Genomic DNA, 26,756 nt, shown 5'->3' on the forward strand with positions numbered 1-26,756 from the left:
CATGTTTGAAAATTCTATTGTGTTTCGAGATAACACCAACCAAGAAAGTGAATAACAGCCATTGAATATAATCAGAATTTGAGATTTTTGTTGGACAGTGTTACTGGATTTCTTGCATAGTGAGTTAATAAGTATCTTCTTTTTTAATTTCAATTATGAATATATAACTCTACTTTCAGTATCGAATCATATTATACGAATTATCATAACATATTTACTAATATGTGCCACGTTTATAAAAAGTATAAGAGAATAATTGTAATTCTTATTTTGAATAAGGTATTCGGAACGATATTATAATTAATTTTTTTTTTATCCAAGCTCCGATAGTTATCATTCCATATCACATTATTCATCTATGTTCTACAGTATAATTATTATATGGAAATATGACTTATCGTTATCGAAAAATCAAATTTTATATTCAATTTCTAATATATTGCAGTTAAAAAACTAACTTAATCATAAAGACATAACAATACAAACATACAAAGTGTATCAACTGCAACATACAACCGCAACATACAAACTGAAATATAATTAAATATTATAAGAATTTTATAAATCGCATTAACAGATGAGTTACGATCGCATTTGTACGCCTAAACTATTTACAAATAAATTAAAAATTTGTTTTTTTTTTTCTCTCTACGTTATGTTGCTTCCCTAAATACTGTGATGCTCAAAACAAATTCAAATCTCATAGAAATTGCTTGCTTCTATAATAGAAATTATTGATATAATCTTGAACTTGATTTTCCCACTTATTATTATTGTAACAGGCAGTAGTTGTTGTTGTGTTGTTATTGTTGTTATTATCGTTATGCTACTATTACTGTTTCTTTTTCCCCCTTTTCTTATATTTATGTACCTTGAAATTCTTTATTTATATTATTATTCATTTTTAAACAAAGTAATTTTATTTATTAGTTTATAAATTTTCTTGTCTTGTTTTTCTTGTTCAAGAAGACTATTTTGATAATTATGGCAATGCTGTATAAATATAAAATCTGTGTATAATAGTAAATTAGGAAAAAAATTCTAAATAATTTTTGTAATGCTTATAGACTTTTGTTTATGTTTTTTTTTGTTGGTGTACACGGTTGATATCTTACCTTAATTAGTCAATTGCCCATATAGATGTAATATGGCAAGAATTAAAAAAGAGAGCTTTGAACTCTTTGTATGTACAGTGAATAAATATAAAAAGGGGTAATAACAATTCTCGTATAAAATTAACTCTTTTAATGCAAAAAATAAAATTATAGAAAATTATTTGAATTTATAATTAAATTTGAGAATTAATGGTAACAGAATAATTACTATATATATAAAAGTATGTATATTGTTAACTATGGGATATGATCGGTATTGCTGATCGGTTATTACCGGTATTGTTGCTTGAAAGTTCTTGCTTGTTACCTAACCCACTAGTGGTGAGGCAATCAGTCCACTAGTGGCTATACTTGCTTATAGATATATATTCCCGCAGCCACCTTCTTCTGAATTTAAAATATAATTTTTGACTAACAACAATCCCGCTCTATTTAAAAATACTTTGAAGTATGTTCAACTTTCAGAGTAAGTTTAAATAAATCACTTTTATAAATATTTTTTATACTTATTTAGAAGCAATACAATTCGCCTACTACGTTTTCTGTTCCTCTCAAAAATCTTAGTATTTACGTACTGTGAAATTCGGAAAAACAACTATCTTTTACAAAGAAGTTTGCAAACAAATAATTATTATAAAAAAATGTTTGTCTCGAATTGTGTGTACGTATTGGGTTCTTTTAAAAATTTACTTGATTTTGTTTGTGTATTAGTTATCTTCTGATTAGGAAGCTGTTATTTTGTCTACATTTGCTTTATCGCCTTGTTCCTCAACAATAATTTCAGAAATATGAGAACAAAGCGCAAAAAATGTAATATTACACAAAAGTGAAAGAAATTAGTAGAATATTTTGATTTACTTACAGAATTAACGCACTTTTATCAAAGCATAATTAACGATATTCTAAAAATCTACATTCTGCCCCTATTTGCTTTTCTTCCAGAACATAAATTTAGCATAGTACGCATAATAATGCGCACATGCATAATAATAATAAGAATGAAATTTGCATTTTATGTATAATTATATGGTTGAATACCGTAACCATATATTATTTATTATTACGATATCTTACAGAAATATGTATAAGATCGTTAATATAGAAAATCAGTTTAGATAAAAATAACAATATTGTTTGATAAAAATTTAATTAAAAGAATAATATTGTAAGTATCACAATTAAGTATATCATGTGTACATTACAATTTATTCATTATTAAGATAATCTAAGATACACGCAAGAAAATTAATTCTAACCGGAACATAAAGCATTTCTTTAATAAACAAATTAACTCAAATAGCTTAAAATTCTTATTATTTTGTATTTACATTTGTAAGTAAATCAACATTTTCTTATACAGATGATAAAGATCTTAAATTTTTTTTGTCCTCTTAAGGAATGAATAAACTGTGAACAAATATTTTTAAAATTACAATATCAAAGTTTACGCATCATACAACTACTAACGCTATTTGCCGTGAAAGTTTACAAGTTTCAAACAATAAAAAACAATGTTTGATTACTAACTCAAAACAATTACAGAACAATTACACTGTGAAACAATACAACTAAAAACAATCACAGAACAATTATAATGTGATTTATATGTACAGCAACAATGACAATGTTATATATTATGTCTAAGCCTTAAGGCAATTTTTGTCTCCTAAAACAAATAAATTAGAAAAATCCATTAAATTTTGTGCAAAGTGAGAATTTGTAAAGTTAAAGTTTTAAACTTAAAGTTTTTGTCAATTCGAATATTGAAAATTTTCCTTGAGAAACTTGTTTTTTTTTTTTTTGAAAAATAAAATTAAAATCTTAATAATTAAAATGTATTGAAAGTAAAATGTTAATACATTCTCTAGGATTTTAGTTCTTTCTTAATAAATGAAGGATAATAAATTCATGAATAACGAATCACTGCCTATATAACAATCTACTACTTCGATTTTAATAAAATTATTTATTGAGTATAGAATCAAACATGATTGTGGAGTTGAGTATACAATCAAACACAGACATACCGTTTAGTTTGATTTATATGATTTAATTGTCATGTTTTTATTTAACTGTGTATGTTTATGTATATATATCCTCCCCACATTCGTAGTAAAAAAAGGTTTCAAACATAGTGCATAGCATTTACTCTTTACTGTGACTGTAATAATTAAATAAGCAAATATATTTATCATACATATTGTATGACACACATGTTGTATTTGGCAATGTTGTTTGTGCTTTGTGTATTTTCAATGTTTCAGTGTACTACGTACATATTTAGATTTTACAAAGAAAATGTTGAATTAAAACAAATAACAATTTATAGAACTATGAATTATTCTTGATAAGAAGGTCTCGCAATATTGAAATGAAATGGAGATGAAAAATCTTACAATTTTCCGACAAAACTTCTGTATTTATACATTATATACTTACATTTATGCATTCATTTTATCTTTTCGGTTTGGAACTAAATTCAAGTTCATTAAAACTCAGTATATAATAAAATAATCACTGTAGATTAAGTGACATTATATAATTTAAAATAATCGAATTTAAAATTTTATTGTACACAAGAAAATAATGAAACTTTAAAAAATGAATTTTCTTTTATCATTTTGCCTTTTTAGATGCATTACAGAATGATATCGTAATTTTTGCATTGAAATTTTTATCCCGCTATCTTTTTTTTTTAATTTAGAATAAAAATGAATAAAATTCACAATATAAAAAAAACGAAAATAATCGCCGTATACCTTAAGGAATTCAAAATTTATTTTATTGCATGTTAATTGATAAATCTTGTATATAACTTATATACATTTTAGATATACCAATATATAGAGTAGACTGTAAAAGACAAGATCATGATTTGACTGTACCTACATAATATGAGCATATTACGGTGAACAGGGCTTTTAAATCAAAGGAAAAACAACAGTAAATAAAATTATTATCGTAAAACCTTTTAGTTGCAAAAAAAAAAAAATGAAAGTTTTTTTTTCTTTTAATTGCATCCTGATGAAAAAATAAAAAAAAAAACCAAGACCATTTTTATTTTTTTATTGATCCCATAATTTTATATTGTGAATCACAGAGTGAATACGAAAGATAAAAATTTTATTTAGTTGAAGAGAAAAAAAATTGAATGTTATCAGCGAAATTCATGCATGACCATGCAAATTTTAATCGTAAACTTTCTTTTAAAGTGTAATACTTGTATACATATATATATATGTGTATGTGTATGTATGATATGGTCATACATTCATAATTATTTCACGGAGAATTTAAGTACAACGGATACCTTATAAATTTTTATACAATGAAGATATCACCATATAGCCAATTTCAAAATACGTTCATTATTTTTATGGCTATAATGATTGGCTGGTTACCTGTAGATTCGATTGAGAAGGGACAAAATCTACATTCGCATAAATTTTAATAAAATGTCGGTTGGTCGGTCTTTTTTTATAATTTTCTTATAATACAATATTGCTATTACAACATACAATTAATAAAATGATAACCAGCTTAAATTTTGATTGAATTTTTAAGAGCAATAATTTTGCTCTTAAAAATTTTTTGCCAAAAAAAAAAGGGACATGCAAAAGTTATTACAAATTTTTAGTAAATTTTTTTTTTGCACGACATTTCAAAAGTGATTAAACAATTTTCTCATTTTTTTTTTTGGGAAATCACATGTAAAGCACGAGTCATTTAAATTTCGGGTATGAAAAAATCTGGTTATTGCAATTAATGTAAATTTGTATAATGTTATCAAAATTTTTACAAATTACAAACATTGTTGCGTATGTAAAAGAAAATTAAATGAATTAATTTTGATATGAGTGGGTTTGATAATTAAGGCAAATCTGTTGATTAAGGTGCACAAATAAGAGTGTAATTGAATTGAAAAACTTGAAATCACAGCTAAAATTCTTGTGATGTAATTTTTACCCTTTCTCTGGAGTCATGATTTAAAAATTACCAAAATTTTATGACTTATTGTGGGAAAAATTTAACCTTTAACTGGATATGTACGTGGTAGAATTTATGACAATGCAAAAATTATTCGTTTAAAATGTGTGTAGCAACATCATGTCACTTGTAGTCTTCTCTTTTGCCGCTAATATTAATTTAGGTTTTAAAAGAGTGAGAGTAATTGTTTAAAATATAGTTTAGTAGCAAAAAGAAATACCAACATAAAAGGTAGCTGTTGAAGTTTTAAGAAGAGAATTTTTTTTCAACTCGTTCATATAAAGGTTTATCTTTAGTTGGAATTATTTGTGAAACACGTATAACATACACCAATTTTTTCAGGAAAACTACGAAGAATATCTTCCAGTGTCGTATTCGAAGTTTAAAGAAAAGTTAGCTTTATAGGCATGTTCCCCACTACTTAAACGTCGAATTGAATCTGAAAAAGAAGTCCAAAAATTCAATTTACCATTATGGCCTCGTACATAGTTAAGGGTTAAGAATTGATATATTAATTATATGAATTAGTATTCGAATATTTTATAAATTTTGAATGTTTGTTATAAAATTTAAAATATCAAACAGAGTTAGTGATCTTTTTAAGGAGGAGATCCTTTTGATTGTATAAAAAAAGCAATACAGTTCTGAACATATGACAACATTTTCATATAGCATATAATTACTAGTTCACTTCACTAACTGGGAATTATTCACTTATATTTATTTGATTAGAAGAAAATGAACTTGGATAAAATCTATAAATTTTCTAATATTTTCTTTTGACCTCCAAGTCATAGAGGTCTCAATATACATAAGTTTAATTTTCATTATTAATGAAATATTTGTAGCGTAAATAATACAAAAAAAAATTCAAATCTTTCTTTATTTAAAATAAATCCAATTTTCCAGAGATTAAATTTTTTTTCCATTTTATATAAAAGGATATTCAAAAAATTCCTTTGAATTATAAATTGCATTGATTCGACGTATATAAGAAGCTTTTCAAAGCAAAACTAATCAATGGTTATTTAAATTTTTTTTTTCCTTTTGCTTATTTTAATCTTTTTCTTTAAAAATAAATTCAATGTCCTTGTTACATAAGAAAGACCAGATGAATTATTTGTATATGATTAAGAAGAGAAGAGCATGATCTAGAGTTTAATCATTGTTAAATTAAAAATTCCGGATTTAAAAGAGAAATGAAGATTTTCATTAGAGAAATGAAGATTTTATGAGAACTAATAATTAGATATTTATTCTGTATTGAATTTTTATAATATCTTTGCCTTAGAAAATTTTCAAAATTGGCAAATTACATAGAATTTATATCAATTTTTGGAAATTTGACTTAAATATTTGCAGAAATAGCTCACATATAATAAGAAGAAAGAGAACATAAATAAAGAAAGAGAACATAAATAAAGCAAGAGAACTGAAAATTTCTCTCTTTGAAATAATTCGAAATACATATAAGCATAAAGAGGTGTCTTTTAGAGAAAAGAAATAATAAAAGTGAGAGATTTTTAAGGCAGTGAACAAAAATTATCACCGAATTTTCAGTTCCATAATAAAATCGCACCCGATTGCAAATTCCAATGTAAAATAAATTAATGTTGAAATTTTGAGTTTCATTCAACACTTAAGATTAATCTTGAAATCACAATATTATTAATTATTGTCCTAGGATATTGCGATGCGTCTTGAAAAATTCGAAGCTGCTTTAAATTTTTTCTTGACATTTAGAAATTTGTGACTTTCTGTACGATTTAAAAACTCTTGTTTGTCCTTACTTAAATATATGCAATTTTAAATTCTTTGAAGAGCACTAATGAAAGATCACTAAAAAATAGTTAAGAAAAATGTTACAAATGTTTGAGTAACGAATCTAAAATATTTTTCAAAGAAAACTTAAGTTTACTTAAGAATTTATTTTGTGTGCATCTTATGCATTTATATTCAAAAGAAGGAAACTTTTAAAGTTTCAAAAAGGCAAGTTTCAAAATTTCTTTATATGAGTTCAGTCAGACAATGTAAATATACTATGCATTTTATAAGCTCACTTAACTGTATACAATATTATAATTTTTCTCTTTAAGACTTTATTTTTCTCTTTATTTTGAAGAGGTTTTGTACACTTGAATACACTAACTTTCTTTATGATTTTATCACTTAAATTTTCCAAAAACTTTATGAATGAAATTTACAAAAGACTGAAAAGCATAGAGAGAAAATTTTTTTTTATAACCCTATACAAAAAAAAGAGGAAAAGTTCACTGCCCTATCATATTATAATTTTTCTTTAACTTGAAGAAGTTAAGGTTTTTAAAAAAATATTCTGATTTTTCCAAAAAAAAAAGTGTTTACTTGTTTCGCTTCGTTCGGTCGTCTGTGTACATGTTTACAAAACTTCTACACCCTTGAAAATAGAAAAGCTGAAATTTTTGTACATCCCCTTCCCCCTAACCCCTAGTCTTAACCACTCAAATTCCTAAAAATGTATTTTTTTTTACTTTTTATTGTTTAAGATTGCAACCAAAAACATTTTTTAATTTCGGCAAATGCAGAAAGGTAGCAACATGTTTCTTCAACTTCTGCTGTTAAAATTAACCGTTATTAGACGATAACCTCTAGGAGACTGAAATTTTACTAACTAACAAACGATTTATTTCGTTAGAAGAAAATTTTTTTCCACCTTCAACTTATTTTATATGACCTTCCAAGTTATTAATTCTCGAAATTCGTAAAATTTGAATTTTCGGAACTTTATACAATATTTCCGAAATTGGCGATTTTTTGTTTTTAATTTTCATAAAAGCAAAAAGGTGTCATCAAAAAATACTTTTTTTAGCCCTATTACTTTACCGTCGAATTCGACCTTTATAATGATTCTTTCTTTATTTTTTTTTTCATCCTAAATGTATGCAAAATTTTGAAATATTATGGTATTTTAATAAAAGTTTATAATTTAAATACATAGCTTGTTAGAAAAATATTTTTACATGTTCAAGTGAAAATTGCTACTTCATAAACCATTGGTTTATGAAGTACATTGCACATGCAAACACACAAAATTTATACATTGCACATGCAAACACACAAAATTTATAAACATAGCATATGTTTATGAGTGTGTACATACATGGTATCAGTTTCTTGAACTAAAGTTCTTCAAAGTTCATTTTTGTATACTGATACTTTTGAAAAAAATAAATAAATTTTTTGTTATTCTCTCCTTATGACAAACTGCGTGTGTGTGTGTATACAAAGCATCACTAACTAAAGTTTTTTATAAAAAAAAATTCAAAAATATAAATTTTTTGGAAAAAATCATAAAAAAACCTTTTCAGTTGATAACAAAGACACTATTTTAATTTGGTTATTTTATAGTATGTAAAAAAGAAATACAATTACACACTCGTATAGGAACCGTATAACTTTAATGTTGTGCGCGTTCCTACCAAAACAAAAAGAAAAACAAAACGTGTCCTTTAAATTTATATTGTTGCTGTTTTATACGATTTTTAAAGGATCTATATTGAAAGTAATATCTACCTTCAATGTAATATTGTAGTTGTTTTATGGGTTCTTGTTTTGGAAATAGCATGTGAAAGGACGCATATGTATAATAATTTTTAAAGAAATTGAGTTAAGTATAATTTTTTTAAAGACGAAATTTCGTTATCAGAAAAATAAATGAATTTTCACTTAAATTTGAATATACTATATATGTAGCATGTATCTGTACTGTCAAAGTATCAAATGTAAAATAACTTGCATAGAGTACGGCGAGACAAAGTTTGATTTCATTTATGTATATACAAAAGTTATTTGTTGTAAGAGCTCATATTAAGCTATAATATATAATACTCGTAATAATAAAGAATAACTGAAATTGCTTCTGGAATTGAATTATAAGAACCCACAGAAATTTCATATGAAGTACTATATGTAGTGATAAATGTGCTGTCAAAAACTAATAACAGCAATTAATTGCTTAGGACTGAATAAATTTGTTATACAATTTTATATATACCTGGAAATGCCATTTCAGAATTATACGGTGAATATTGCATGTATACACATAAATAAAAAGGAACAACTAGAATTTTTTAGAAATTCAATAAATTTATTAAGAAGTTTATTATTGAATTTTGTTGTTAGAAATTTTTGAGCCTTGCTAAATATTGTTAATTATTAGTTTTATTGAGAATAAAACACTTAATGTAACTTAGTGATTGGAAAAAATGTCAATATATAAACGTTCCCCTAAATTCGAATATCTATAATTTTCGTATTTCGATGGATCGACGTGAAAAGTATACGTCTAGGATAATTGCATTTTGATTAAAAAATTCATTGTATTAAAAATTTTTATTAATAATAGAATTTTTATCTTCTATTTTAAAATTTAAGCACAATCTTTTCGAAAAAATTTAATTTTAAAAAAAAATTTCATTTGGCTCAAAAAACTTTTTTGTTATTATTTTCGCGTTTCTTCTTTAAACTCTTCCGAATATTTTTATTTTCTGAACAATAAGATTGCCGTTTCATATCCTTTCTACATTATAGTATTTCTATAATTTTTAACTGTAAATTTGCCTTTTAAAAGCAGAAAAACATATTTAAAATCAAAGTTAAAACCAAAATCACGAAAAAACAGAGAAACATAAGAGAAAAATGATTTTTCGTACGTGATTTCCACCCTGTCGTTCTTGTATACTGTGTACGAGTCCTTTTAACCTTAAGATAAATTGCGCTGAAATAATTTTCCATTCACCATTTTTTGTTTTTAAATAAAATACAAATGATATAAATCGCAATTTTATTTTGATTTTTAATTTCTATATAGGATAGGATGTAGTGCAAATTAAATGGCTTGAATATTGGAAATATGTATGTATACAATATTTATACATACAATATTAAAATTAACCTTTAACGTAAACGTAAATAACTTCCGTCACGTATATCTACAAATAACCGCACGCATATGTGTTTTATTTTTTTAAAAATAAAAAGGTTCCTTACGTGCGTAACCTGCTGTTTGTATTTTATATTAAGAAGGATTCATTATTGCATGAATCCGGTATGTATGTAGAATAATTAAATTTAATGATTAACAATATTTTTTTTTTAAATTATAGATATATAAAATTTTTCCGGGAGCTTTAGAGAATCATCTTTTTTTTCCAAGAGTAAAAAAAAAGCAGGTGATTCTCTAAATTATAAAAGAAATTTGGGGTAATTAAAATCACTTTGGATAATTTGCAATTAAATATTTCCAGAAATGGAAATTGGGCAACGGAAAAGAACTCATTCTTATACATAATATTCATTCATTTAAATGATGGGCTAAGAACAAATTTTGCATATTTATAGGCTCCGGTGCATAATTTATTTTCATATACCAATCGAAATTAATTTGGAAAACTTGCAGATTTTAGAATTTATTAACAAAATTAAACATTTATTTTTATGAATGGCAATTAGAGTTGTCATATGTCCCATACCTATGAAGTCATATGAAGTTAGCTATGAATCCTTCAAAACCGTTAGAGCATTTCTTTACGTTTCTTACTATTTAAGTTGACCAGCTAACCTACATCTTCCAATATCAAAAACACAAAATTTACAGCATTATTATTACCATATGCACATAAATTTGTTTTTGTTTTTTCAATAAATTTTTTAATTTAAAGATTCATCATCATAATTTTCTCCATATGTATATGCAATTATTATTGATTACTATAAATCAAAATGTTTACATGCTATATAACTGGGTAAACATGCTAAAAAAAAATAATGTTTGTATGTGTATATGTATATGTTGTGTAAGTTTGTAACAGGATGAATACAAAATATTGATTTTGTGGTTTGGTTTACTTTTTCTTTTTCTGTTTTTAACAATTTTCTCTGTTTTGTCCCAATTTGTTTCTCTTTAAATCATTCATTCATCCATCTGTCTATATTATATCAATAGGGCTGTCATGAAGAGTCTATCGAAAAATTTGTTAAATTTGATTAAAATTTTTGAAAAATTTTTTTTGAAACAGAAAACAAATTACATATATGAGCATTTATGCAAGTATGCTTGTATATGGGTCAAAATTTAAAAGTTTGCACAAATGAATTTTTTTTTTTCCAAATTATTTTTTTAGAATTTTTTATTAAAATAATTTTTTTATAGTTGCCTAATATATAATGTACAATCTCCTCAAGTGGTCCGGAGGTTTTGTAAATATTTTAGAAATTATAACCAAAACAGTAAGCTCAGGTTTGAATTTAGTTCAACTACGTTACCGATAAAAATATCTTAAATTTTTCGATCTCTTCAGTGGAAATTATTATTTTCATATTTTACTCTCATTTGTAATTAAAGTTATAAATTAATTTATTCTGTAATATTGAAAAATCATTTTTATAAAAAAATAAATAATAAGTTATTTCAACTGTGTTACTAATTTTAAATTTAAAGTTTTTATTTTTAAAATAAAACTATTTAATAGTTTTTTTCTTGCAGGAATTTTTACATAACTGCTTTAGAAATTAATTTTTTATTCTAAAAATGTCCATAACAAAAAAATTAAGAGCTTAAATTTGAAGAAAAAAGTTTAAAACAATATTTTTTTTTGATTTTTTTTGTGACAAAACAGTAACGCAGTGGAAAATATAGTAACACTGTTGAAAAATTTGATTCAGTCTTCAGTATATTAACAAAAAAAATTAAAACAAAAACAGTAAATTTCATGCTGTTGTTTAATATGCTAAGATATTAACTTTTTTCCTCTCGATGAAGTTGTATATATTCGGTTAAGTTTTTCATTTGCATTTTTAACAATATACATATTTAAAATATAAATAGATAGTGGCATTTTGTATAATAATCAATAAAATATGTTATCGCCTATTTGTATGTAAAATTATTAAGAATTTATTCACCAACTTAGAGTAAACTGCCTTAAAAATCAACTTTCTTACCATGTCTTCAGTAGTGTTACTTAAATTTAGTAACACAGTTGAACAGTAACGCAGTAGAATATTTTAAAATAAAAAGTATATTAACATAAAACTACAACATATTTTTGCATTTTAAAGTATACAGTTGGTTAGTTTACTTGGTTTGCTTAATAATATGCCACTTTTTTGAATTTTTAAAAAAAATATTTAAACAAAAACCACGTAACACAGTTGAAAAAAGCGTTTTACATTCACGGCAAAAAAAATTCAAACTATCTCCAGCGATGTGTTTGGAACAACATTCACCACTAGTCCGAACAGACTTATTGCGTATTCTTTAAAACAAATAATGATGCCAAAATATTTAAAAAAATGATTAATTTTAAAAAATTTTATGATGTAACATAGTTGAAGTAACGCAGTTGAACAATTCTAGTGACACACTTTTTTTCTGTTAAAATTACATTAAAATAAATTAAAACTTAAAAACTAATTTTGGATTTTTATTTAAAAATAATGAAATAATTTTGCAATGTAATTTAAAATATATCCTTCTGTGGGGGAAGTTCATGAAAATTTAAATTGAAAATTAAAAATGTGGTCTGTGACAAGTTTCATTTATATGAAAACAGAAAACGCGCTCCGACAATTTTCCAAAATTTTCCAAAAATACTTACTTTTGCAATCTAAAAATTTTTTTTATTTAAAATTAAAGATTTTATAATTTTTATTTTATTAATTAAAATTTGATTTATTTTCTAAAAAAGTATTTATTTAAGCTTACTTTTTTGTGACGCAAATGTGCTAACTTTTAAATTTTCACCCATATACTGTACTGCATAGTACAGAATCATTAATAATGTAGACATTATAACTGTATATAGATATACTTATGTATATAAAGTAAACCGACAATATGATGTTGGAAAATTATGCTGGTAAAAAATCATTAATCTTCGTTCTGTTTTTCCTTTCTTATTTTTTTGTTGGTGACTTGAAACAATCTAACATGAAGATAAAAAAAAAATTATACATTAGATATTAATGGGGAAGTTAATGGATGGAAAGAGTACGAGAGAAATGGGTGGCTATAAGGAGACGTACAAAATAATATAGGCATCTATGTACGTACATCCACTTTAGATTTTGAAAAAGTGAGAAAATCATTTAAATTTTTTTTTGTTTTGTTGGTGTTGTTTTGTTTGTCTTTTTTTATGACGTTGTGGCAGGTGAAAATTATATAATTTAAGGTTAATGTTTTAAAAGGTTATGTAGTTCAAAACAAAATTTTTTTGTGTTATCAATAATTTTTTTTCCTCTTGAACAATTTGTTAATGCTTTTAAAATTTAATTTTTTTAAAGAGTTATTATTTGTGCATGAAAAATAATTGTTGTTTTTAAAGGGTCCAAAAAAAAATTTTTAATTATTGATCGGTCTAGAATAAAAGAGAGAATATTTGAAGGTTTTTAAGATTATTTGAAGGGAGTTTTGATAAGAAACTAGATTGTAGATTGCCAAGAAGGCATAACAGTGCACTTTCCCAGCACCTCTCTCCTCATGCGGGCGAGGGCCCTGCAACCCTCTAGAAGATATGACGAGGAGTCCTCGTCCTGCTAACAAAACCAGCACACAGCTTCACTTTTCAGGCCAAGCCTTCTAAGTGGACCCCTAAGCCTACAATGCCCCGTCAAGATCTTATAGTGAGAATTCTCACCTGATTCCTGCCGAACCCTATTATTTTTCTAAAGAGCACTTGGTCATAATTTCCCAGAAGGTCCTTAGAATTTCCGGAATTGGTCATAGTTTCCGGAAGGCCCTGGAAGGTCTCTCCGGCGCTGGGAACGCCGCTTCTCCATCGCCTGCCTTAATTCTCCTCGAATCGTATGCGGCCCAGAAGGGTTCCTCCCCAAAAGAACATACATGTCAATGACTTGCACCTCCACCTGAAAGACGCTGGAATACATTCCCATGGGTTTGGAAAATTTGGTTCTTGTGCCAGATACGCCCGCACCCATCCCATCACTTGTCTTTGATCCATCCGTGTACCAAATATGATCTGACCGAGTAGACCGCAAAATCTTCCTTCCAGTTTTTCTGTTGCTCAGCAACGAGGTGAAGTTTTTCTCGAAGCTATATCTTCTTGCCATATCATCTCTAGGAAGTGCGAGTATTGGAATTGGGCCAGTGAGATGTTCCCGATCCTCCCCTCCGAGCACTCCAATCCCATTCTTCTCCAATCTCAGAATGGCCGCTGTCTCGACAACAAGGTTTAGTGGAGTTAGTCCCAAAATCACCTCCATTGCCGCGGTTGGACATGTTCTCATAGCGCCAGTAATGCAAACAAATGCAAGTCTCTACAATCGTTCCAGGTTTCTTCTAATTGCCTCAAGTGCAATGCTTCTGCCTCAAGCAACCGCCAATATGTTATACATCCACCTCATGATAGACGGGGAGCATTCCCATGTTCTACCTGAAATGGCTCTGCACATCATGAGGGCCCAGGTAACCTTTGCGCTTATCACTTTTCGTGTATTCACCAAAGAAGTTCGCTGTCAAATACCACATGAAGGTATTTCACATTCGTTTTTCTTTCTACTGTTTCTCCGCAAACCTGAATAGTTCGCAGACGTTCCAGCTTGTTAGCGTTAAGTTTGAGCTCCACAGTGCCACACCAAGCCTGTGTCTCCTGTGGAATAAAACTAAGAAAAATTTTTGCTTTTAGTTTATAAGACAGAACAAGCGAATTTTTTGTTGTTGGTGCTTTTGGAAATAATTACTGGCCGTCACTAGTTAGTTGAACTCCCCATTTTGTTCAGGTTCCTGTACGTTATATGAAAAGGAGATAACAAAATTCGCAATACAAAAAAAAAATGTTAGAGATTTGAATATCACAATATATTTTGGAGATTCTCCGATAATTTCTTAGTGACTCAGTTGTTTAGTTTTGCGAAAATTCACAACCGAATATAGGACTCGGCTACTTCTGCAGATTACTTGCAAAAATTTTTTTCTGTTTTTAAAAATAATTTTTGTAAAATTTTATAATTTTTCTTTGTTTACCCTAATTTTTATATTGTAAAAAGTATTAAATTTCGTCGGGTTTATTAAAAATGGTTTTTTTTTCTTGTCATTTGTATTTTCAAGATAAAGTGTTAACATGTTTTATTAAACCATTTAAAAGCCAAAAAATTTACAATAAACAAACTAGAAACCGCAACCTGAATTTGATATCATATTGTAACACATATTTATTGTATTAGTAGACAACATTAATGGTATAAAACTGAACAATAATTTGAACATTATTGTGTACTAAAATATTTAATACTTGAACAAGTGTATATACAGTGAAGAATGTCTTTTGTCGTATGAAGCGTATAACAAATGGGAAAAAATAAGACTGAGAAAGTGAATAAAATCAACGTCAACAATGTAATTTTATAACGAAAATATGCAAACTAAAATCAAATTAATCTAGCGGTCTGTCAAAAAGTAGCGTAGGTTTGAAAAAAAAAAACAAGCAGTTTAGTCGTTTTGCGAGCATAGGGCTTTCAAAAAGCCTCTCTATCGAATTTCTTTGTGACTGACAACAGCTAGTTGTCTTCTTTTAGAGTTCTGTCTTCTTTTAAATGTTGCAATATGGATATGCAATTTTTCTATATAACGACAAAGAAATGTAGCTCGTTGAACTATTTTCCGCTGTTAATCACTGCTTATCTATTGCACCTTATAATACAAAGCAAATTTTTCAATAGAATTTTATACAATTACACACGATTATGCGTATATTTATTTTTTTTTTTTGTGGGAATGATTATAGAGTTACCATTGTTAGTTTATTATAAAAAACAAATAAAATTATTTTTTTTTTTCTTCACTTTTATGTTTGTTTGTTTTTGTGTTTTATAAGTATTGTATGTATACATGGTTATATTTATTATTATTATTTTTATATAAAATTTTATATTGTATCCGATTAAATTAAATTGAATGACAGTTGATTGCGGTTATGCGATTGTCACATCATAACACTTTTAAGTAGCTAAATTTATATTTATTGTATATACATAAGTACATACATAGATAGGTAGGTAGCGTTTACATAATAAAATCAAATTCTTACAATCATACATGTATATTATAATATCTACATTAGATATTGTGATAAATAAAAAAGGAGTATTGAATTGATGCCTGTAATATGCGTTTGAATTGATATAGCAGGAATTCCTGCTTATATATACATACACACATCTATATTTAACAAACATCTATTTGATTTTTTGCAAAATGAGAATTTTTTTATTTGTTTCCATAATTCGAATTCAATCCAACATAAAGCATATTAGATTCGTAGATTCGTAGATTCTAAGGGAACCGAGTGGGACAGGAGCATCCCCCCAAGCCACCGCAGCCATTTTTGACTTATTGTAGCCATCCCACTCTCCCGTCTATAATATCCCCGTCCCAATCACAAAGCCGGCGATATCCCTAAGGGAGTTGGACAATAGTTCCCGAACACTTAGGGACCCATGTCCAAGACAATTGCGGCGCCGAACAGCCAGTGCCGGACAGTCGCAGAGAATGTGCACGGCGGTCTCATCGCCACCCCCACAAAATCTGCACAGGGGGGAGCCCGACTTCCCCAGCCTGTGCAGGTGGTATTTCACCGGGCAGTGCCCCGTGAAGAAATTCGCAATAGTGCGAACCCGGCTCCTGCTCATCCCCAGCAACTCCGCAGCGAATCCGCCGATAAAGCATGTTAAAGTTAGTTTATCACTTATAAATATATTACTTAATGTGTTATGTCTCCGAATTTTTATGTCCTCATATACGAGTAATACTTAGTATGACTTTAAAAGTACCTATACTATTATTGTGTTATGTGTATATAACAAACTTTTTAAACATTGTTAAGGTGAATGAAACTGAAATAAAGGTACTATATAAAGTAAGAAAGAAACGAACGTATAAAAATAGTAAAATTACGTCGGGAACTTTTTATGATTGTTAAGATCAAAATTAGATTATACCTATTGTATATCATAGAGAGCATAAACGGCAAGGTAGGTAATATGGCAACAATACCGCATTTATTAACAATTTAAAATAAAATGAATTGAATTTTATTATTTTCAGAGAGTAAAGAGAGTATATGAACTCACGCATTTTTATTAAAGAATTGTATATTGTTGACTTGAGTATTTTACAATAATCTCATTTGATCAAAAGATATGAGAACTGAAAAAGTTTCATTCACTTCAGGAATTTTTTGATTGAAAGTAATTGAATTGAAAATACGACAAGCAAAAAAAAAAAAAAATTATGTTAAAATTTTATCAATGAACGTGTCTAATGGATTTTATATGAAAAATATGTGCTTTGCTTTATCATATAGACTTTCATTTTATTAAATTTTTGGAATTTTATAAAAATTAGAAATTGTGCATTTTATAATTGTTGCATTATTCATTATGTTTATAGGCTTTTATACATGTTATTGTGCTTATGATAATTTCTAATCTTGTTATTCGTATCAGTGAATCATTATCATACTAGATTGTCTATCTATATTAATATGACATTTTATATACAGTGTTATTTAATATTTAAAAAGTTTTAGGAATTTTAAATGAGAGAAGTTTCTTGAACTTTAATTTTATTTTAATAAAATGTTCAAATACGTTTCACATGTAGTGAAAGTTTTCTTATTGTTCAAATATTTTAATGATTAGATTATAAAAATATAGTGATCATTTGGTCACTTTATACGATGGTATGAAGACTTGGTATTTTTATACATTCATGTTGGACACATTGTTTGTGTTTTAGGGGTATAAGCTCTTCTAAATCACATTAAGGTTGGGAGTACCTTATAAATTGAAGTGAAAACAAAAATTAATCTATAAATATGAAAATTAAAAAATTGGCCTTTATTTTACACATAGAAAAAAATTTCGTAATTACACCGGGCACTTAGTTATTTCAAACAATTTTTGTGTTCTATTTAAAGACATGTAACATCGTAGGTTTTTAATACTCCCAAAAAACACCAACATATGCGCAAGAGTAGTCACGCATGGTTATTCCGGTAGGTGGCTTCAATTTCGTTAAATCTCCGTTATTTACATTTAAAGGTAAGTTTTTCTCTTATATATAATAAGATTCCCACATACAACAGATGTTATTTACAAAGTATTCCTATCTACTCTAGAGTAATGTTGAATGTTATATTCTTCTCAAACGGACTCAAAGACCCCATATGTAATTGAATGAAAGACGAGTTAAACTGCCGAAAACACGTCTATTTCAATATTATTTTGTAATAGTCACATGTGAACGATCTTCCCCTATCAATTTTCTTATTTACTATGGTAAAAACTAAAATTCATCGAAAAATTCTAGAAGTGTTCCGAATATTCTATATCGAATTTTACGTTATATTTTAATGTTTGAAAAGTTTTGAGACTTTAAAATTTTCTCAAATTTTATTTGATAAACTGCCCGAAAAATTTTGCACTTTTAAATTATTTTTCGTGCTGCAAATGGGGTTGCTGATTGCAAATACAACGTGCAGTTGATTATATTTATCTCAAGGCCGAAAATTTAATAAACTTTTCTTCTCGAATTGGACTCAAATCAGTGATCTACCGCTCTTTAAGCGGACGCTCTACCAACAAAGCTACAGAGGTATGAAGAAATTACGGGCAGATTTCTTCACATTGCTTTATACTGTATTCTACATCATTACCAGGTATTGTTTATTAACTGAGGTTAATACTCTCTCTGTTTATATTCATGAAACTTGCCGTTTATTTTGGTAACACTATTAAAATTTGTGTGGATCTGATTCTTTTGTGTTCAAGTAACTAAAGAATGATTTTGGCTAAATTTTTTTTTTAAAATTCAGGTTTAATAATCATTTTTATTTCTCAAATTAATTTTTTTAATAAAAAATAATAAATTTTTAAAAAAATTTTTCAAGTTTTCTTAATTTTTTAAAATAAAAACCGAATTTATTGCAAACTGTTTGGTGTTAAAATTTTTGTATAAGATTGCAAATTGAATTAGATTAAAAGAAAAATGCTTGAATTCGCACTAAAACAAAGTTGAAAGAAAAAAAAAATTATTTAATTTAAAATTTTTAAAATTTCTATACTGCTATACGCGACCGTATGTGTTTTTGATGTTTCTTCTGCTTTTTCTTGTTTTTGCATTAATCGGTTTCTTTTAACCTCGACAATGTTTTACGTTCTTTATTGTGACAATAAAGAACTTCTAATGATTGCCATTATAAAATTAATTTTCTTAAGTATTTTAAGTACAGGCACTTAAAATGTTATTTAATGCAATTTTCTGATATCAGAATTTAATAAAAATAAAAAAATTTTTTTTAGTACATACTGCAATAAAAATACAAAGAATGAATACTGAGTGCACCTTTACAAAAAATATACAATCAACTAAAATAAGTAGTTTTTTTTGTATGTACAACCAGTTAAAAAGTGTTCACTTATATCGATATTTTTATGTATTCAATTCACATATTGTGTATGGTATAATAAACACGATCAGATTAGCTACTATACTAAGTACATTTTTACTTAAGTAAGAGGGCAGAACTTAAATAATTATTATTGGGAAGTACTATGAGTATGAATTTAAAGACTCTATTTGAGTAATTGTATAGCGAATAAGATTATTAATTGAATTTAAAAATTGGTTAATGATTTCGAAATCCTATTGTTGTATTCGGAATTTTGCATAAAAAATTTAGAAAAGCATTCGTATTTGAAGATAATTTGAGTTTTGAAAGAGAAGAGAATTTTTTTCGTTGCTGTCGTCATTTTTGCTCTATGATTATTTGAAATATTTACTGTTTTCACTGCAAAGTTTTAAGTTTAAAAAAGAGAGAATTAATCAATTATCATTTCTCTTTTAATTTGCTTATATTATATACTGTTAAATTTTACTTTTAATATCTTATTAAACAGTTGGCAATAGAAGTGAATAAACGGAAACTACTACGAATATAATTGTACTTGCTAATAATTCTGTGCCATTGTCGATCCCTGTCTTACATACAAATAAGGCATAACGGGCCTATCAGGGTAGTGGATTTCGTAGAAATACTAGGAAGAATGCTGTACGGGAGAGCGAATTTATTATTCTGTTATTCTGAGTTTAATTATGATCGCACTTCAAAGTGATTTAAGTGATCGCATATACGAATGAATAAATTATCCAAAGAGTAGTTATAAGGCCTGCAAAATCGATGATTTATATTTAAATTCTCTTGTACAAGTTTAGTTTAAAATCATCCATAAGGGTTTAAAATCCCATAAACAGAATACAGTTCTAATATTTTTTTTTAAATTCAAATTTATGGGAAGAGAAATATGATACCAACCAGTTGATTTTCAATACAATGATGTTACAAACTGAACAATAACCATAAAATGTTTTTTAAATTACTCCAAAATATCAAAAATAAAAAAAAGGTAAAACAAGAGGATGAAATGATACGGCAAGAGAATTAAACAAGAAAAAACCAAAAATTCTTGAAATCATGTTGAACAATTTTTTCCTTTTGTTTTGTGTCTTTATTTTTTTGTCCACATTTTTATCTTCGATTTCAATTTTAATTTTTTGGTTTTTGTCCTTTTATTTTGAATTCTGTTGTTTTTTAAACATGGTATTTTTTTTTCCATGCATCGCAGTTTTCTGAATAAAATTTTTGTAGTCCGTGTGTTGTTCCATGAAAATCAATAAATTCTTATAGTTAAAATATCGTGTAAATTCACTTTCTTGTTTATAATAAGTTTCAAAGTTTTCATTATTTAACAAGTTGCATGTAAGTATTTTTACTAACTAGGTTTTTGTAATGAAGAAATTCAAATGGAATTGTACAAAATTAAATAGATTTTAATTTTTAGTCTTTTGGTTTGCTTTGATTTTAGTTGTTATTTTACTTTCTTATTTGTAAACCATTTAGAGAAGAATTGATAAAAAAAGAACCTTCTTTAGAATGTTGTCTTAAATTCAAAGATGATCTTTATTTTTGCAATGGTATTCTTATTTGAAATTAACTGTGTTGATACATTCTGCTTATTGGAAAGTGAAACATTCTGGCAAATATTCTTGTCTAGGCCATGATAAGGGAAGGAATTGTGAATGATGCAAGAATAAGAGGCGGTCCGAGAACGGATATGATAGAAATAGAATGGAAAAGGTGTTGCTGCTGTCTGAGCCAACCATGGTTGCAGGCCTAAGTTTGGAATTTTGAAAGCAGAAGGATTTATAGGTCCATACAAACTTGGAACAGAAAATATTGTTCTTTTCAAGTATTGGCAATATCCTCACGATGTCCTGAATTGCAGTCATCTACTCATGGTTGTGTATACCCAATAAATGTGAATGTCTTGACAGTATGAACCACCTATGTCTCCTTTTCTACGTGAGAATAATTTTTAGACACTTTCTTATCTTTATAAGAAAGAGTCCAGGAAGGTTATCAAACGCCTCGATTCTATCCAAGAACACTATCAAATACTTCAGTATTTTAACCGTTCCTTGTTGCTTGTCGTCGTGATTCGATTATAAATAGAAGATTTTCTCCATCTCCTTCATTTTTTAAGCTTAACAACTTCAGAGTTAGTAGCATTAATTTTTAGTTTATCCTAAAATTGTCTTGTACAAAATAATCATTGTATACATACAATAAATTTATTTATAATTTATTCATTTGGAATTAAACTACAATACCATTACGTATTATGTCTGATATTAATTGTAAAATGGAAAATCTATACCTATCTGTATGTACTTATATTTTAATTGAATTAATCAAGCTCCCGAACGGAATATTTTAACTAAATGTACATTGTCACTACTGTTTTGCTATGCATTCAATACGAATATTTCGATATCAAATAAAATTTTAAGAGGAAAACCACAATATGTTAAGGGGTTTTAAATTTAATTCAAAATTTTTGTTTACTCTTATTTTTGTTATAATAGTTGGTTGGTTAACTTTTTGCATATACATATATGATTATACTATACCATCCATATGGGTGAAATATATGGGTATAGTCATCGACTACAGGCATCATAATATCATTGAGAACAACAGAACAGAAGTGAGTATAGAAGTACAAAAATCACAATGAATTCATGTATGCCGTTTCTGTAAAGGAAATCGATACAAATGGTTTTTCTATAAAGTTTTGTATAAGTTTGCATTCAATTTGACTTAGTGAGTTTGTAGATTGGTTAGTTGGTTGGTGGTGGTATTGGCTTTGAATTGAAAAATGCAACAATAAAATTAAAAAGGTGTTTTTTTTTTTATATTTTTTTTTTTACAGAAAACTGTCTTAAAAAAAGAAAATATTGACAGCATAAAAATTTCAGGCAACACAAAAACAAAAAAAAAAGGATAGTCGAATTGTATGTCAACGTCAGCACTGAACGTCGTACGTATAAGCTTCTTTACTTATTTCTTTTGTCATTTTTCTTGGTTATGTTCGCATGTTGTTAATTCATTTACTATCAAATGTTGTTCGTGTTCTTGTTCAATTTTTAATTTTATTAGTTATGGGCGATAATTAAATTCAGAGATAAAACAAAAAGCACAACACGAAAAGAGCACAAAATCAAAAAAAAAACAAAAAAATTGCACCTGCTAACTGAGAACGTGTTTCATATAAACTGATGTCATTTTGGTTGGATGATGTTATAAATTGGGAACAGAACAAAAAATCTTACTTCTTTTAAATTGTGCGCGATTTCGATTTAATATTTTATCTTCTATTGCATGTTTTATATCTTGATGGCAAGAAAAAATACAATTTGATTGAGTCAGGATAAAATATCATAGCGGTTGATTCATCAATATTTATAGCACAGCGATAAAACTGAATTTTATTTTGTTTAAATTATTCTGGAATTAATTTATCACAAAAAATAGAGAAGAATTAAAAATATCTTACTGAATTATTTATAATTCAAGATAAAAAGGATTCTACATTATTCTACTGCGATTTATGTTTTAGCTTTCAAGTCATCCGAATTGCAAAAGTAAGTAAGTTACTGCAATATATTTGATCTGTTACTCACTCCGAATTAAATTAATTTCAGAATTTTACAAAATCTAATGGAATGGAATAAAATCAATGAGGTTAGATTATAGATTAAATTGAAAAGGTGGGGATGAACGAGCAAAATGAGTTACTGGAGCCTAAACGGCTTACTGTAACATGCTACGAAATCATAAGACCTCCACTAAACTTATCGCCTGAAAACATAGATACCCAAAATAACCAATTTCCAAAATTCAGAATCCTCAAACACGGAATCCTGTAGATATAAAATCCGCTTCCTGCCCAACCGTGTACATTAAAAAGAATGTATACATCGCCGATTTTTCTTTCTCATTGTAGAATTTGCACAATAACGGATTACGGCAACTCCCAACTGGTACTAATTGCTTTTCTTAACTGGTATTGAAGTAGCTCGATCATGTGATAGCTTGACAAATCACAAACTCACAGAATCATAAAAAAAAGTCAGGGTCGTAAACTAGTGTATCTTCGATACGTTTCGTTGTCGATTCTCTTTTTGCGATATGTTCTTACATGGTGGATGACAGAAAGTCAAGACGACTTCATTTTTTCAACCCAATTGCTTCGAAATAATATCAGCCAACTTTACAAAATTTTGTAGGTAGATTAAGTTTTTCTAAAAATATTAAAAATTTTACTTATATACCCTAATTAAAATTTAAGATTTTATACTAATACTTTTCTATTATATTATTTCTTGGCCTACTCAAGCTTTAAATTGATTTCATTTCTATATTCTCAGATACACACATAAATTATGCTTTCATAAAAATAAGAAAATTAAAAATATGGTAAATTTCAATTAATTCCAACATAACGTTTAACAACCACATTACAAATCGTATTACTGTTATAACACTAATAAATACTAGTAAATCAACATAATTTTTAAATTTTACATTAAGAAGTCGAACAATAACCAGTTTCTTATTGAATAGGTAGAATTAATTTTTTGTTTCAAAATATTTGTGTTATATGCAGCGTTAAGTATCAACATAACACTTTTGTATCTCTTATACACATGTAATACATATTATGTTATATATACTTTTATGGCAATGCTATAATCTCATTTGTTTTATATGTAGGTATTATAGGTATGTATATATGTATATGTATTTTTTAAATTGTGAGAATTATTTTATAATCCGTATAACACAAACAATTTATTTTTACGCTCAAATTTATACAAAATAATTAATTAAAATGACATATGAATGGGATATAATTCGATACCAATTATGGGAATTTTGAGATTATCAATTAAAATAGATTTGAAATTAAGAATAATTGAGTTATTACAGATTTTATATAAGTAAATAGTTGATAAGTTAATTTTGTTTTACATTAAATTATGACACTTTAAATGTTTGTGTTGATTTTTCAGATAATATAGCGTTATTTATTCTATAAACTGGGTGTATAGAAAATTGTTATACAAATTGTTCAAATTTAAAATTCTAAATTGCAAAACAATAAAAAAAAATACAAAAGTTCACTCACCTTTTCTTTATTATTGTCAGAAATATTTGGTGGTCCAAGTGATATTTTACCATCCGAGATTTTAATAAATCGCGGTGGTGCAACATCTTGCTGTTGTTCATCCCTATCATCTTCTGCAGTTTTAATGACCGCATCTAGTAAAGGCCTATAAATAAAAAATAATAAATAATTAAATTTTTTTTTTATAAAATATTAATTACAAATTTTATGTAAATTAATTTTTAAATAAAAGAAATTCGTACATAAATTTTATTACATTTAAAAAAAAAAAATTTTTTTTTTTGTTTGCTCGTTCGGTAATTAATTATTTGCATCCTATTCATTGTACTTAATTTATGTACCTATATGTATTTCATTTGATGACAACATTACAACATAAATCAAGGCTTATAAGAGGCTCGAAAGTTGACTAATTTAAATTTTAAATCTATGTGGTGAAAATTGTACAATATTTTCATTATAATTATTGTTATGCTTGTGTTACGCGCTTATGAATACAAGTGCTATAACAATTTTTGTATTATGTAAGTATTTTCTGTAATATAATGTTTACATAACAATATAATGTTATAATAAAATTGACTATTATGTAATTGTAAAATATAATTGCAATCAAATTATGTACATATTTCGAAAATGCAAATGAAATTGGAATATTGTTTTTGATATTAAGGACATTTTTTAATTTAATTTTTTATTTTATTGAAATAAATAACAATAAATTTTTTTTTATTTATATTGTATAATTTTACATTGAATTATTGTTAAAATTTAATTAACTGAATAATCTGTTAATTATAGCTTGTTGAAAATAAAAATAAAATTTTAAAATAGAAACGAATCCGATGTATCGACCTAAAACTTCGACTAATTTTGAAAAGAAGTAAACCTTTCCACATTGAAAATAAAAATGAATCATTCTTATTGCTATTTGGTTACATTTTATTGTAAAAATTCAGATAATTACATAAAAGTATCATACAACTAGGCAAGAACCCATTGGGGATAAGTAATTCGTACTATACATATATATATATGAGACATGGGGTGTATGAATCTAATCGATTTTTTGATGGGTGGAGTGTCTTTCAGTCGGAAGTTTTTGCCATATTGAATTCATGCGAGATTTTGAGGGATCTCTTTGTTGTGGCTAGTAATGTCGAAATAATGACTGACACCCGGCCCGCGATTTTGGTTCTAAGGTTGCCTAGGATATCCTCGAAATTATGCTGTTGTGAGCTGTCGTGGGTCAATGCTGTTGTGAACTGGCGGGGATGTGCGATTGCCATAGTGCCACACTTCTTTTTGTACCCATAATATAGCGAGAAATGAGCGTATAGATAAACTGGCTTGATGTGTACGCTCAATGACGGCCTGGAGATCATATGGGGTGGTGATAGCAAAACGGCGTGTTTGTGCTAATTGGGGTACATTGGGCCTGCTACACGTCAACCAATGCACAAAACAAACATTTTTTTTCAATGAATTTCAACAAATAAACCTTTTAGGTGTTTATGAAATTCTCTTATGTTACATCTAGTACGTACTTATGATAAAATTAAAATCCGAATTCAATTCACCTGATTCCAATGCATATCAGAAAAATTCTATTCGAATTAAATGCAATAAATTGTAAATGAACACATTTTTTTTTTCTTCATTTCAATAGGAAAATTAAGAAATATAAAAATTAAGTTTACAAATAAAAATTTGTTAGTTGCAACACCCCAAAAAATAATGCCATAGTAAAACACACATAAACTCACTTACATTTATGAAGAATAAATTTAATAATGAAATTAAAATGTTACAACTAATTTTATTTTGAAAAATACAAAATTATAGTACAAAACTTTATTACTATTATTGAATTTTTATTTGTTTTTAGTGTTATAGAATCATAAAAGCTTGCAATCTAAGTTAATATTACTATATATTTGCCTATATATATCGAGAAACGGAAACGCCTACAGTAGTATCGGGAAAAAAGACCATTATCATGATCATAACCACTTTTATTGTATGTGTACAAAATAAAAACAAAACTTCACTTTATATCATTAAAAC

At 27.0% G+C, this 26,756-nt stretch overlaps 1 protein-coding gene across 4 annotated transcripts in view; it reads right to left on the reverse strand.

Moving 5' to 3' along the window:
- The window catches only part of LOC129612213 (putative uncharacterized protein DDB_G0287265), a 180,493-nt gene that overhangs the window by 34,041 nt on the left and 119,696 nt on the right, over positions 1 to 26,756 (reverse strand). For all 4 annotated transcript variants that reach the window (XM_055525737.1, XM_055525734.1, XM_055525735.1 and 1 more), the window contains exon 3: positions 24,690 to 24,834. In XM_055525737.1, the coding sequence (XP_055381712.1) occupies positions 24,690 to 24,834 (145 nt within the window). The remainder of the gene's footprint in view (positions 1 to 24,689; positions 24,835 to 26,756) is intronic.

The sequence above is a fragment of the Condylostylus longicornis genome, unplaced genomic scaffold (assembly GCF_029603195.1).
Source record: "Condylostylus longicornis isolate FDR11 unplaced genomic scaffold, ASM2960319v2 ptg000064l, whole genome shotgun sequence".
NCBI lineage: Eukaryota > Metazoa > Arthropoda > Insecta > Diptera > Dolichopodidae > Condylostylus > Condylostylus longicornis.